Consider the following 15,560-nt stretch of genomic DNA (forward strand, 5'->3'; position numbering starts at 1 on the left):
TGCACTGACGACTGCGAAGATGAACTCTCTGATGAATCGCTAATATTTCACCCTTGAGGTTTGCACGTGTTTCCTGCACAAAGATTTCCCCGAGACTGAATTGGGGCAGAGAGGTTTTAAATAAGCTTCATGCTGCAGAGAGGAAACAGAAGTAATGAAACGACCCTTCAGATGTTAAATGTTGAGTAAAGACATTAAAATGATACCTGGTTGAAGAGCTCCTCATACAACGTGTGGGACTTCTCCCCCGGAGACTCCAGCTCTGTCCCCTCGTCTGCGTCCCACGATGAGACGCTGCTTCAAGAGAAAAGAGACGTTAGCACTCACGTGTCTGGACATTTTCCTGAGTTTGTCTTTCACATAATGAAGAAGGGAGCAGGAGATTCTCCGGGTCAGACTTAGAAAAATGCCTGGAACGAGGGGGTGGAGCCTGGGAAGAGCAGCTTTTTGACAACTTTATTGCCAATTTGTTTTGCCAAAGGATGCCAGTGTTTTATTTGTTTCTTTGCCCTGTGAACCGAAGGCGAATGTTTGACTACTTGTGACCTGCTGTCGTTTCTTACCCCTCGCAGCTCTCTGTGTCCTGTAGGGGGCAGCACAGGCTCCGTTTGGGACGGACACCGCGTGACCTCGAGGTCAGTTTCTTTATTTTCTTCTGCAGCTTGTTGACCTGCTGCAGGAGACTGTCTCTCTCCTCCATCAGAGTCTGTTTGAACCTGCACACACACACACACACAGACACACACAGACACACACACACGTCTCTTAATGCACCTTCAAAGCTCCGACTCACCGAGCGATTAAAAGACGATAAAACCTGATTTAAAGAGCGATGGATTTCCTTCTCCTATAACTCGAGCAGAATGTTGACCTCAGATGTTCCTGATGCTCGATGAACAACAGCAGCGTTCAGACTGTAAACACTGAGCGGTGAAATACGGCTGATTGAACTACAAAGGAAGCTGGGAAAATAAAATCTGATCACATTGAATCTGAGAAAGGTCTTTTATTAGATCGGCCTTCAAAGAAATGTTTATTGCAGCGACTGTGCAAAGGGGAATTCTGATATTTACTGGGGAGATTTAAAATAGGTCGTTTTAGCAAAAAACTTCTTCTGCTTACGTGAACATAAAACTCGTGGTCCATAAAAAGAACGAGTATCCAACGTGCACAGAATAAAAATAGCACATTACCTTTCTAACGGTTAATTTAAGAAGAAAATCTGTTCAGTTCACTTATTGTTCTAGATTAATATGAAGGGTGAAAACAACATGAATAAACTGATAAAAGTGGAGGTGATGAAAATGCACATGAAGTGAAAAATTTATTATCAAGTGATTTGATTAATCCAAAGGTTTTGTGGATGATGAATGTGGAAACACAGCCCAGTTGATTATCAGAGCAAATACAGTTTAAAATAAAATTGTAATAAGTTTATCAAATCAAATGACAACATGTTATTCCATTATTCAATTCACAAGCATTTTCAACACCTCCATTTTTTCATTTAGAAGCTTTTTCATCACACTTATCTTGTGTTTAGTCACTTCCAGCCTCAAGGCTACTTTCCTTAAAAGATAAACTTTGTGTTGTGAAGGATAAATGATGAAATGTGAAAAATGATGTAACATGGTTTTGTTTTCATCTTATCACAACAGTTTTAATCAAATCTGCTTTAAATTAATCAAATTGTTTGACAATTCATCACTTAATGTTTCATTTCACTTCATTTTTCATTTCACATTCATCACTTTCCCCTAAATGGTGACTGATATCAACGTTTACCAACCCACTGTCACACAGTTAAGATCAGTGAGAAGTTAATTAACTGTAATTTTAATTCTATTTGCTTTTAATTGCTTCTTCTTCATTCTGACTATGTGCTGTTGTAAATGTGAATTTCCCCGGTGAGGGATGAATAAAGTTTTATCTTATCTCAGTGGTCGGATGTAACAAAGTACATTTACTTCACTACTCTACTTTCGTACTTTCTTCCTGTATCGATACTTTATTTAAGTAGATTAATATTCTGGTATTTTCACTCCACCACATATATCACTTTCTAATCCACGACTTTCTTACAAACCATTGCATGTTCACATTTTTTTTATAATCATTTCAAGACTGATGAATAATTAGAGGAGAAATAATCCTGCAGCATCACAGGTGAAGAAACACCTGTATATTTAAAAGCAAGTCATTTGTGTGGTACTTTTACTTTTTCCTGAGTACATGTCTATTTGTACTTTTACTAAGGTCAAATCTTTGAGTCTAACCTCCACCCCTGCTTCCAAATAGATATCAATAAGTAATGTTCTTCATGTTGTTCTCATCATAAAGAGAAGATGTCCTGTGCTCAGGTTCTTGTTGTGATTGGTGAGAAAGAACAAACCTCTTGACACAACACATCCAGTGTCGCTGCTGCTCACACAGCCACTCGAACTGCTCGGCTGTCTCCTGCAGTTTCCTCAGACCTCTCTCGTTCTCCTGCTGCAGCTCTCCAACCTGTGAATAAACAGGTCAGAGTCACTTCATCTCATCCACAACCAGGAAGTGACAACAGGAACAAGCAGGAGGTGAAATGTTCTGCACAAATCAGAAATCAAAACCTCCGACCCTCCTTGCTCTCATCTGGAGAGACGAGCAAACGCAGAGGAGTGGGACTTCATCTCCAGCTCCCAGGACTTCTCACAATCACTCACATCCTCCATCCACCGCAAATAAATGTTCTCATTAAGTTTCTCTGTCTGTCGCTCGGCTGGGTTTTTGTTCTCTTGGACTCTCACCGAGGAGATAATTGTGGAGCTGGATTGTTCTGCTGTCTGATGGAGCGGTTGAAGCAGAGGCCAGTGAGGGAGTGAGGCCTCTGAAGCCAAGTGTGAATTAGAAGGAGAAGAAAGTCCTGACAGGTACGGAGGAATGTCTCACTGATGCCCGGAGCCAACACACACTCACAGGAACCCGGCGCCAGCAGAATCTGAATTAGTGAGCTCTCCGGGGTGCGTGTAGCTTTTTTAAATTTGGCTCCGGTGTGTAAATTGGAACCTTGAGGTTTTATGTTTCATGAAGGTAATTATTCAAAGTCCAGCGGTGGCTGTTATTCACTGTGTTTCTCTGGCCCTCGGCCACGTTGACCAGAATGAGCCCGAGACGGAGAGGACAGTGTTGATCCATTACTGGAGCCGAGAGGAGCAGCTGCATCATCTCAGGAGGAGCTGACGAGGAGGAAAACTCCTTTTAAAACCATTAAGACTGCAGAAGTGTTCACTGGGAGGAGGAGGAGGAGGAGGAGGAGGAGGAGGAGGAGGAGGAGGAGGAGGAGGAGGAGGAGGAGGAGGAGGAGGAGGAGGAAAACTGTGTTCATTGGGAGGAGGAGGAGGAGGAGGAGGAGGAGGAGGAGGAGGAGGAGGAGGAGCAAAACTGTGTTCATTGGTAGGAGGAGGAGGAGGAGGAGGAGGAGGAGGAGGAGGAGGAGGAGGAGGAGGAGGAGGAGGAGGAGGAGGAGGAGGAGGAGGAGGAGGAGGAGGAAAACTGTGTTCACTGGGAGGAGGAGGAGGAGGAGGAGGAGGAGGAGGAGGAGGAGGAGGAGGAGGAGGAGGAGGAGGAGGAGGAGGAGGAGGAGAGTCGGATCCTGACACCTGCTGGACAGACATCACATCACATCTTTGTCTCAGAATTTAATCTATTTATTCCTGTTTGTTGTTTACGGTTGTTTTGTGGGATTTATGAAAGTGACGGCTGTGATACTGCAATGTGAATACATTATTTTTATTATTATATTATTATTTCATTTATTTTCTATTCTACTAATTTGTAACATCCATCCATCCATACCCCTTTCTTTCTTCCACTCTTTCTTTCTTTCTCTCTCCTAAGGTAATAAAGGTAGATTTTTTTTACGTACTTGTACTTTTAAAGTTAACTCAGTACTTCTTCGAACACTGCAAGGTTAAATTAAAAAAACTACCACTCTCCCACCACTGAAACCATCCACCGTACTGTTTGTTCTTCCACTGACAGACGTCATGATCACTTTAAAATCTTGGAATCAATGTGTATCAATCAATTAGTATGTGATCAAAAACAATTATCAATGTTTAAGTTAGAAAACAACCTGAAGAAGCTCTCCTGCTTCCCTCACCTCCTTCTGATGAGCTCTGCTCCGATCCTCCAGCTCCTCTCTCAGAGACGTGCTGACGTCTCTCTGCTCCTCCAGCTCCAGCGTCTTACTGTTCAGGACAGAAACACAAAGATCTCACGTGTGGACGGAGTCAGGACGAGGTTTACAAGCTGCTTAACACAGAAGTTATTCAGGTTTATAAAGCGATACACAGCTTTTATTTATAATCTGTTATTCTGTTACATTGTCTGCAGAGGAAACTCCACTTTTTCACCATTAATACAAACAGTAATTAGTCAAATGCATAAATAATTAGGAGAATTTGAAGCTGTCACTACATCTGTTTGCTTCCTGGATCGATCTTAACCAAAAACAGGTGCTTCTTCCACAGACGTGTCCATTAATCTGAAGCTTTATCTCCAGAACCCACAGGAGAAGAAAGTGAGATTTATTTGTGAAGATTGCATTAAGTATTTGATGTTTCTCAACTTTTTCTTCCTTCTTCTCGCTGCTCAGCTGCTGCGACGCTGAATCACCATCATGTGACTCTGGGGTTTTATTAAGTTGTTGAGCTTAAAGTTGTCTCCGCTTCACTTGGCTCAAGGTTACTCCCGATTGTCATCAAGCAAGTAAGGTTTTCTTATTGTTATTATTAACTTGGATGTTTCTATTCTCAGTCTGCGGCCTTATCTTTAATGTCACTGTTCATTTTTACATCAATAACATGTGTGTGGGTCAAATTATAGTATAATTGAATTTTCGATGAAATGACAATATCAGATGACTTGATAAAACTCTTAACTTTTATGTTTATAAGCTGCAACATGTGGATTATTTAATTCTCCATCTCCAGCACCTTGTTAGATGCTGTGGTCCTACCTGTGCAGCTCCGCCTGGAGGCCCTCCTTCAGTGCGGCCCTGCGCTGGGCCTCTCCATGCATCTCCGCCCTGAGACCCTCGGCCACCGCAGCCTCGTGCTGGGCCTCCCGGTTGAGCTCCTCCACCAGGCCCCCCAGCTTCACCTCGGAGCTCTGCAGACACAGCAGGTCCGAGCCGACCTGCCGCAGCAGCTCCACGTCCCGGCAGCTCTCCTCCACCAGGAGGACCACACGCTGCTGCAGCAGGTGCACCAGGTCCTGCACGACAGACACACACTGATACTACACAGATCCTCGTCTGATCACATTTCTATAAGCGTTCATACTTTCTGAAGCATCTTCTTCTATAAGTTCTGTTCTTATGACGACTTCATGCTTGCACTTGTTTCCATGAGACATTTTATAGCTCTGCATTCCTTCTAGTTCTCTTTTCCCTGCAGAACTGTATTATTCCAATGGAGCAATGTTCTCATTGCAGCTTGCACGCAAACATAAATGGCACAATACCAACCGTGCATCATTATCTTAAACGTTAGGATAATAGCATTATTATCTTGCTCAGGCAAATCTAAATGTAGGTCAAAGTGTTTGTGACAAGCCTGAACCTGAAACCAAATCCAATCTCTGGGGGGAAAGTGAGTGAGTCGCTAAGAAACACAACAGCGGTTTGTAGAAGAGTTGAAAATACTCATAAAGTCCCAGAATCAAGGAGTTCCCAATCTGGAAGGACAAAACTAAACAAGCAACATTTTGAAAATACGTAGATCCTGTGAAATATTCGTCTAAAAAGCATTAAAATGAAACAGCCTGAGAAACCAGAACAAGTCGCTCTTTAGTCAAACTGCTCGAACCTAAACAACTTGTGTGGAGCAGCCAAAAAACCCAGAGAAAGTCCTGGTGGCCGCTGCCAAAACCTCGGCTTTTACCGAATGTTAACACTGGCATTTACTGCTCGCCCCCGGTTCCAGTGTAATTACTGTAATTGTGGCCTCGGTGGCCCATTGGCCGTGTACATTTAAATTATGGGACTGTAATGAGGTTAAACACCACAAGGTTAAATGACACAAGTAAAAATAATGGCTCTGTGTTGCTCTGGGCTTCAGGTGAGTGTTTCCCAACAAGAGTCTAATTGCTGCAGCGACGTTAGAGGAGGAATTAGAGTTTAATGTTGTTGTTGGGAAACATTTTGATATCGATTAAAGTAAAATACTCTGACTGGCGTCTGAACCCAGTTTATACAAACTAGCCTGTTTTACTCTAGTTTTAAATTGTGGAACTTCTAGTTTAATTGTTTTAAGAGCCTGACCAATTAATCGGTTGGTTGATTTGAGCCTTTCACAGACACATCAGGTATGGTTGAGGCTGGAATCGTGTGCAAAAAACTCTGAGCTTCACAGGAGTGGTGGAAGATATGATTACTATTGAAAGGTTAGAACAAGGGTTAAAACAAGATAGTCAGCAGATAGAAGTAACTTTTTTCTTTTACATCTTTATAAAACGTACACTTACTGACTGATTTCTGAATCTTTTTTATTTTCCAATATCTGCATCAACCCCAAAAATCCACATTGTTTAGACTCTTATTTATATAAATGTTGCACTGTGAGTGAAGGACAATATATCATTTTAATCTTGTTTTTCCATTGAGTCTGTGATGTTTTTGGCTTCATGCATTTGTAAAGAGTCAAACCTGATTCAAGGATCAATCCAGACTTGTGTTAATGTCTCTGGACTTTATAAACATTAAGAGAGTTCCTCTGCAGGTTGATCTGTGAGGTTTCTTTCCACAGATCAGCTCCTGGTCTCACCTGCTGCTGGTGGATCCTCCCGCTGAGCTGGTCCTGTCTCATCCTCAGCTCCACGTTCAGCTGCTCCTGGTGGAAGAGTCGAGCCGTCGCAGCCTCCAGGTCGTTCTGCAGCCTCCTCTCTCTCTCTCTGGACACCAGGAACTCCCGGTCGAGGATTCCTGCAGCCGCACAGAACACCAGACCCGAGTCAGGAGGGACAACAACCACAGAACATCTGCTTTACACTTGGAAACGTGAGTTACAGGTACAAGATATCATGTTTTTGAGAGGCTCACCACTTTAGATTAGTCAATTTCAATTTTGATTTTGTTTATATAGTATGTTTAACATATGTTTGGGCAAATTATTTAAGCTCAATTATTCCAAAACACTACTAATCAAATACTTCTATAGGAGTTGTAGAGACAGATGGTGATAAATCTTCCCGTCGTGATTCCTCTGATGATTTAAGAGGCTCGATATTATCCAATGAGTGTACAAGTACATAGACGTTTTAATGGTTTAACAGATCTTAATGTTCAGCTCTAGATATCACAGGTACTAACACGTTCTGGTCTTAGCTCTTGACGCCTTTAGAACATATCGTTCAACATTCAGAGACGGGAAGTTATTCTTTTATTAAACTGACGCCTGACTTCTCGTTTACTGTGGTGATGTTATAAAAGGTTATTGTCACTTTCCATGGGATCATTCTGTTTTAGTTTCCCATCAACCATTGTTTTATTAAAGCAATAAATACAGACACACAGAGTTTTACTGTCTGTAAATCACATTTTCACTTTCAAGTCAAGACTTTGAACCAAGTCAAGTTTACTGTTCAACATCTTAGTACTTCTGGTATTTTCTATAAGTGGATCATGAAACTAATTTTAAACATTAACACGTTCAAATATCTAGTTAATAGCAGTGATGTCACTTTTAGATACAACACAATAAACGGTATATTACAAAACGTGTTTTTTAAAACCTTTTCTCTGTAGATATTCATCAGTCATTATGAAAGTGTAACTGAGTTTTGTGCTTTTCCTAATTAATCATTAAACTACCTCCAGTAAAATTAAAGAAATACAGGTTAAATAACAACAGAAATAAATCCTGCTGCTGCTCAGACTGTTTAAAGTCAATTCTGTCGGTGGATGTTGCACACAAGGTGTTTCTGTTATTGACAAAGTCGCTGTAACACAAATACAAACCAACAACACAACAAACTACAAACTCCATTATGATTATTTCACTTTCATTAAGTGCAGAGTACTGTTCAGACTGCAGTATAGTTTCACCTGGGTGTTCCTAATAAACTGACAGAGTGTAAAAACCACAGTGGCACGTAACACAAAGGTAAGCAGATTAAAACATTAACATGATCTTCTCTAAAAAGTGCAAATGTAAAAAACTACATTAAAACATCAGAATAAAAACTATGAACGTGGGTGTTTCATGTGCACGTGGGTCCATCTGACTGTAAGAACACAAATACTACACAGGTATACTATTAAATGTAGATATGATGGTATGGTGGTAGATAAACAGTGTGTGACTTCCTGACGTACCTTTATCATGAGCCAGGCGCGTGCACTTGGCCGTCAGATACTGGATCTGACTGAAGTCCTCGTCCCGCTGGGCGCTGAAAAACTTCCTCATGCTCATGTGTCTCCGAGCCGCTGTCCTCTCTCTAAAACCTCGTCCACCTTCCCATGATCCTCAGGGCCGGGTTGGACTGTCCCCCAGGTTCAGATAAGACCCCAACGTTTCCTGCAATATTTAACTCTCCCTATGCATGAAGACTTGGACCTGGAGCACGACCACAGAGGGCAAGTTAATCCAAGCTGCTGTTGTCATAACACAGAGGTGAGCTGCTGCTGCTGGTCTGTGTCTCTGTGTGTGTGTGTGTGTGTGTGTGTGTGTGTGTGTGTGTTCAGGCCTGAACTGTCCCTGCTGCTTGAATAAGAAGGAGACTCATGACTCATGCACTTATTGTCGGCTTCTTATACGTGAAGTTTCTGTATTAAAACTCTTCCCCGAGGCGGCGAGTGCTGCAGGAAGGAGTTGGTGCAGGTCAGACATGTTGGGTCTCGCAGGCCGGTGGCTTCACTGCTGCTGCCTCAGGTCTGTTCTGTCTTATTCTGTGTGTTCTACATAGAGGACGGCATCACTGGCATGTGCCCTCAGGCTATATGTGTGTGTGTGTTCGATCCAGATCCTGAGCTAATACTCCACATGAGTAAAAAATGATAAATCCGTGTTGTTGTTGGCGCTGGACGGTGTTTGTTGACCTGTGGTGGTGATTCTCTTGTTATTTCTGATACCTGCTATTACATTCCCCGTCAGCAGAGGGAGACAAATTAACTTTATTACTCTGGTTTCTGTCAAATAACAGATAAATCCCAGTAAAACTACCTGTCAGTTAAAGTGACAAAACACAGGCTGCATTTCATTTAAACAATAATAAAAAATACTAGTTATTACATTTAGATTATTTCAGTAAATTCTTAAACCATCTTTTATGACAATAAGAAACTTTATCCAACTTTTTTCATGAGTTACACCTGTTCATTCTATTTTGATTTATTTGTATGTTAAAATATGGTCATTTCCTTTTTAAATTATTGCCTGATCTGTGTGGATGCAGCAGCAAGATTGATATTTAATTGTGTTATACTTTGTGAAATGACAATTAAATAAATTATAATTGTATGTCAAAATTGCAGTATCATGACACATGAAACCGGCTTCCCCTCAATATAAGCTTGTTTACACCCGACACAATGAGATGTTTTGACCGTGAACAAACCACGCTGTGATATCAGTTCATCACCCTGTACAACACACTGCTCCATATACACTTACGTCACATCATATGTGATATGTGTTAATATAAACCATATTGATATTATATATCATTTTATACAATAATATTGTCTTTTGCACACTCTGTCTACATATTCTTACTCATATATATATTATATTATCTATTGTAGTCAAATACTTATATTTATACCTCTACTATATATCATATCATATTATATCATACTCTCTGTATATTCTTGGTATATATAAGTCTATATACACATATTTATACATGTGTACATGTTATAATTATTATTATTATATTACTATTATTATTATTATAAATACTGTTGCTGACATTACTATATACTGCTATTATATTGGTATAATTACTATCATATATAAAAATATATTATGTTATATTATATACTATATATATACTGTACTATTTTTATATACTGTCTAACAATAACATTACCATCATATCATCAGTACTTTTACCATCATCTTGCCACTGCACCTTATCTACCTATTTATCTTGTGTTTGTTTTTTATTCTTTCTACCTCAATATTTTTTATTTTATTCTATTGTATTGTATTTTATTTTATTTTATTGTATTCAAATATACCAGCTGCTATGACGACTTAATTTCCCTTCGGGGATAAATAAAGTAATCTATCTATCAATCTATCTATCTATCTATCTATCTATCTATCTATTAATTTCCCTTCGGGGATGAATAAAGTAATCCATCCATCCATCTATCTATCTATCTATTTGCTGTGAAGTCGAGTGAGGAGCCGCAGAGCGAATGTAGTCAGTCAAACGAGAGGATGTTCAGAAATGGCGTTTATTTAAAAAAGAAAAGAAAAGAAAAAGGAAAAACCACCCTGTTGGCTTCTGCTTCATTAACACAAAAGTTGTAAATAGAAAATGGCAAAGCTTCCGTTCAAATAAATAAATACAGCATCCTCCCGAATGTGTGAGAGGAACAAATCTGTGCTCAGAACAGAAACACAGAGAGGAACTCAGAAAGAATTCAGAAACGAAACAGGAAGTCAGAGAACGTAGCTTTAAAGGAAACTATCTGGAGTCACCCTGCTCACAGACGGGCTCACCGACCACCAGGGGGCCAACCTACTGTTAAGAGCTTTTTCTTTTAGATTCTAAGTGGTGTCACATAAATAATAAAAAACATGCACAAATCAATGTCAGTAGTTTTCAACATTTAAATACTGGTTGTTTTCAACAGAAATCAAAAAACCCGCCATTTTAATACAATCAATGCCTTCGCTGAGGTTGTGATCTCTGGAAGAATCAGGTGCCACACAGGAAGTGGTGCCACACAGGAAGTGGTGCCACACAGGAAGTGGTGCCACACGGCGTGGACGGCGAGCGCCGGTTCATCGAGCTAAGAAGCAGCCGTCAGGTCAGAGTGGGAGTTGTGGGTTCCAAATCATTCTCTCCTCGGAAAGAGTTTTTAGTTTAACATATTTTTAACAAATTTTCATTTTGTTCCTCTTGATAAAACAGATAAAATCTTTTTTATGCTGAATGACATGAAACTTACGTTGTAGTTAAGGTAGTTTGTAGTAAAAGTTAAATACACTTATTAACCACAACATATAAAACAGATTTAACTTTTAATGTTGTGGCTCGTTGGTAATTGTACTAAAACAACTTCTAGATAAATAATGGTTTACTCTAAAACCACAAATTTCAGTTTTAACATTTTAATTTCTGTGTGAATTAAACAGATAAGTTAACACATTATAACTTAAGGGATTTGAGTTTGAGAGTTTTTAACTTGAATCGCTTCCCGGCTCCTTCTCAGACTCAAAGTGAATAAACCTCCTGTATTTAATCTGATTTTCAACGACACCTTTAAAGCAAGTTTTGTAAAATGAATGAGTGCTTTTAAAATCATAGAAAGGGGTTTTTAACATTTGAGATGTTACAGTAACTGTGGAACAGAATCAGTGAAAACTATGAGCATCTTCAACACAATACAAAACTTCCATTGGAAATCTGCTGTGTGTGGAAACCCAACTACAAAAATATAATATAGAGCTGCAACGATTAATCACTTAATTGAGCAAATGTCTTGGTGATCGATTCATCGTTCGACATTTATCAAGCAAATTTCTGAAATGTGAGAATTTGCTGATTTTCTTTGTCTAAAATGAAAGTCGATTAAAGATTTGACGTCACCTTGTGCTCTGTGGTTTGAAAGTAGATGTTTTATGGACCAATTTATTAATCAACTGATCGAAAAATTAATCTGCAAAATGAATAAGTTGCAGCCCAAAGTGACAAAGACTTATTGAAAAGGACAAAATAATAAAAAAAGAAATGCTAACTCTTTATCTTCCAGAGAACACGTTTCCAAACAACAGAAAATAAAAGTCTAACATGTTCGACGCTTAATTCAATTAAACATAACGACACCGACCTGATCCCACAAGTGATTTAACAAACCGACGTACACATTTCCTTCACACAGAACGAGGAAATAAAACCAAAAACTTGAAAATAAAAAAAAGAAATAATTGAAACGTAACTTTTGTTTTTAATCCGGGGGGAAATGCTGGTGAGAGGAAAAAGCGACAGAATGAACTCAGAATCTGGATCTAATATTTTAAATCAATGACATGGCGTCTGGATTCTTTTATTTTGAAGGAGTCCAGGCAGGGGAGTCACATTTAAAAGCTTAAGGGCTGCTAGCGGCTGACCAGGCTGTCTTTATAAGTCGCCCAGGTCTTACCGCTGCTTGGCCGCTGGCCTCCAGCTTATCCTACGCTAGCTGGCAGATACTACTGGCTTCTACGTGCTCTCTTGACACTGCGAGGTTGACTCAGGCGTTTGGGGAACTGAGCGCTATCAGATGCAACGAATGAATAAGCAGCCTGCATCCTGTCGGCACCGGGGGAAATCACAGAGTCAGTTAAATTTGATCTGTGCAGTGGCCTGTTTGAATATAATCCTCTTCTCTGAGCTGAGAGGGAACAAACAAACCGCCTCTTTGTGTCATGTCACGAGAAACCGAGAGAACGATCACATGTTAAATTTACATTTTAAAAAGGTCTGAAGGTTGTGTGTGAATAAAAAGACAGAGTTTCCAAACGTCTCCATTTAAGCGGCTCTAGAACTCCGGGGCAGTGAGGACAGCAGGATCGCCTGCAGCTGAGTTCAGGTGTGGTAGTGGAAACTCATGCTTCTCTATATGGAACAAAAAACAAGCTTATTCACAGTATTTTCAGCGAATCAACTAGATTAGAAGCCAGATAATGACCCTGTCCTTTTGGTGAGATCATATTTTAGTGTCCTAGACGTTCAATTTGTTCTTTGTTTCACAGATAACGTAATATTGTTCAACGTTGCTCAAAAACGAAAAAAAGCAGAAGCACAGATGGAGAAAAACGCACAGAAGTCAGAGAGCAAAATTCAAAATGTGGAAGGATTTAAAATCTCTGTCAGTTTTCCATCCCACTGTAACGTCAGTTCAACAAGATGCAGGCAGTAAAAGAAAAGAAAAGAAAAGAAAAACAGCGTATTGCACTGGTTTGGTGTGAGTCTATTGATGGGTGGTGGTCATCATATAAATAACAACAACGGTAATACCATAATAATAATAATAATAATAACGCTAATAAAAACAGTTCAGACTAAGGTCCCCTCCCCCCCCTGTTCCCCTCCCTCCGCTGCATTACCACTGCTGCCAGCTGAAGTCGTCGTTGGATCCGAAGACGAGGAAGAAGCCCAGGATGGTGCCGAAGATCACCATGTTCCCCGTTAGCACGAGCGCACACGCCCCCCAGGCGATCTGTGAACCAACGCCACAGGAAGTCGGTCATTAACGAGATCCAGGTCAAAACCAACCGCACCAGTTAACAGAAGAAATGCAATTCCAGCCACCAGTGACAAATGGTTTAAAGTTAAAGCTATAAAGCTATATCTTGGTAAAACAAAGAAAACGGAGGAGGGGCCACAAAGCTCCGACTACAGCGACTTACGACTTCAGCTCTGGCGAAGACGACGGGCAGGCCGAAGGCTGAGATGACGATGCCCGTCGTGAGGAAGATGGCGAGCTCTTTGCAGGCGTTACTGGCCGAGTCTGTGTCGTCAATCACCCGCCGCGAGATGCAGTACGGGATCGGAGCCAGGATGTAGAAGAAGAGGAGGAACAAAGGCCAGTATTTACTGCAGACGGGGAAAAAAGAGGAAGAAATTAATTCCCACAAGGTTTAAACTGACACGATGTAGGAGATATGGTGCTTTTTGATGCCGATACGTCAATATTTATACAAAAAATATAAGATATAGCAATGGAAATTGGATTGTTTTAAATATATACTCGATTTAAGGTGCAAACTTGTGTAAAAACTGAATTCGAATAAGCTGCACTATCAATAATAAATAATGAAAAAGCAAGTCCTCCATATGGACCAGCCTGTATTATTAACATGTTGAAATTGGCAGATGATATCAGTGAGGCTCCACTGATCATAAACACGTATTGCTTCTTCTCCTCCAGGCTGCTGCAAATACACAAAGCCTTTGTTTGAATTCCACTGATCGATCAGATCCCAGTGCATCAAAGGCTGGATTACAAGCTGACTGTCAAGAGGCTCCTGAGAGACTCAGCGGTAGTTTAATGATGATTTGTGGTAATTGTATAAACTGTTAATTTCTCCTCCATTTACATCAGGACCCAAAGCTAAGTTGCTGTGAGGCTGTGATTCTTAATAACTGAGCTGAGACCTGGAACATTCAGTGTTATAAAATATAATCTGGCAAAGGCAAATATCCATCATCTGTCCATCAACAATGAAAAACCTCTCTGCCACTCGCAGCAGCTTATTTCCACTCAGGGTTTGTTCTGCTTCATCAACCAGAGGAACAAATTATACAGCTTCTGTGTGTCGCTGGTTTTATAACAGGTGAGTTGAAGGAACATCCCATAATATCTCAGTAAGTTTCATTTGACATGAAAACCAAATAGACTCAGGTTTCACTTTCACTCTTCTCTTTCTGTCAACACACACTTCCCTCTTCCCGCTTCTTCCTGATGCTGCTATTCATCGGGAATTAACTTAATTCATGATCAATGTTGTGTTGTGTTGTTGTGTTTGTTGTGTGTGTGTGTTGCTGGCACTTACTCGTACACAGGGAGGGCACATCCCAGCATGAGGAACATGAGACCGATGGCCCCTCCGAAGGACAGACTGATGAGAGCTGCAGGACAGACAGAGGGAAGACATCATCATCATCATCATCATCATCATCATCATCATCATCATCATGAGGGACAAAGCAACACACACCATCTGTCTGATTCATGTGTGGCCCCCAGGACCCCCCAGACCCCCCCCCCCCTCCTGGACCACCCACCCCCCCATTAGCAGCAGCAGGACCCCTGAGGAGCATCATGTGAGGAATCAGCTGATGTTCACAGCTTCACCAGCAGAGGAAACCACAGTGATGATGATGATGATGATGCTCACAGTGATTTAATCCACTTGCATCAATCACAGCGTCACAATCACACACACAAACACACACAGACACACACAGACACACACACTGCTGTGACACACTCCTGTTAAACACTGTTTCTCACACACTAAACACTGATTAAAGGAGCAGCTCGTATGAATGTGTGTAATTGTTGATAACCATGCTAATTGGTAAGCTAGTGCTAGCATCATGCTAACGCTATGACGCTATGGCCCCGGCAGCATCATAGCATCATGCTAATGCTATATGCTGCTAGCTAGCTTAACACAAAAACCCGGTTAGCTCGCTTAACGTGCAGAACGCGCCGGTTCGTGTACGTGTTGGTTCTAACGGAGCTGCTGGAACCCTGGACCCGGGTTAAGAGGGGTTTATCCCGGGTGAATGAAAGGGAATCGAACCTTTAATCCCGGCCATGGCTGCTGGAGACGAGCTGGAGACACAGTGACAAC

The 15,560-nt window shown here is 40.9% G+C and overlaps 1 protein-coding gene across 2 annotated transcripts; it reads right to left on the reverse strand.

Annotated features, from left to right (window-relative positions):
* Positions 1-10,426: 10,426 nt before the first annotated feature.
* On the reverse strand, positions 10,427-15,560 carry LOC133011747 (leptin receptor overlapping transcript-like 1). 2 transcript variants are annotated; one of them, XM_061079609.1, is made up of 5 exons: positions 15,510-15,560; positions 14,754-14,829; positions 13,608-13,794; positions 13,305-13,417; positions 10,427-12,813 (listed from the first exon to the last, which is right to left on the reverse strand). In XM_061079609.1, coding segments are annotated over exons 1-5 (393 nt in total). In that variant the 5' UTR covers positions 15,526-15,560; the 3' UTR covers positions 10,427-12,812. The 2 variants fall into 2 exon arrangements, with proteins under 2 accessions (XP_060935592.1, XP_060935591.1); XM_061079608.1 differs by lacking the exon at positions 10,427-12,813 and having other exon boundaries at positions 13,301-13,417.

This window comes from Limanda limanda, chromosome 10, assembly GCF_963576545.1.
Source record: "Limanda limanda chromosome 10, fLimLim1.1, whole genome shotgun sequence".
NCBI lineage: Eukaryota > Metazoa > Chordata > Actinopteri > Pleuronectiformes > Pleuronectidae > Limanda > Limanda limanda.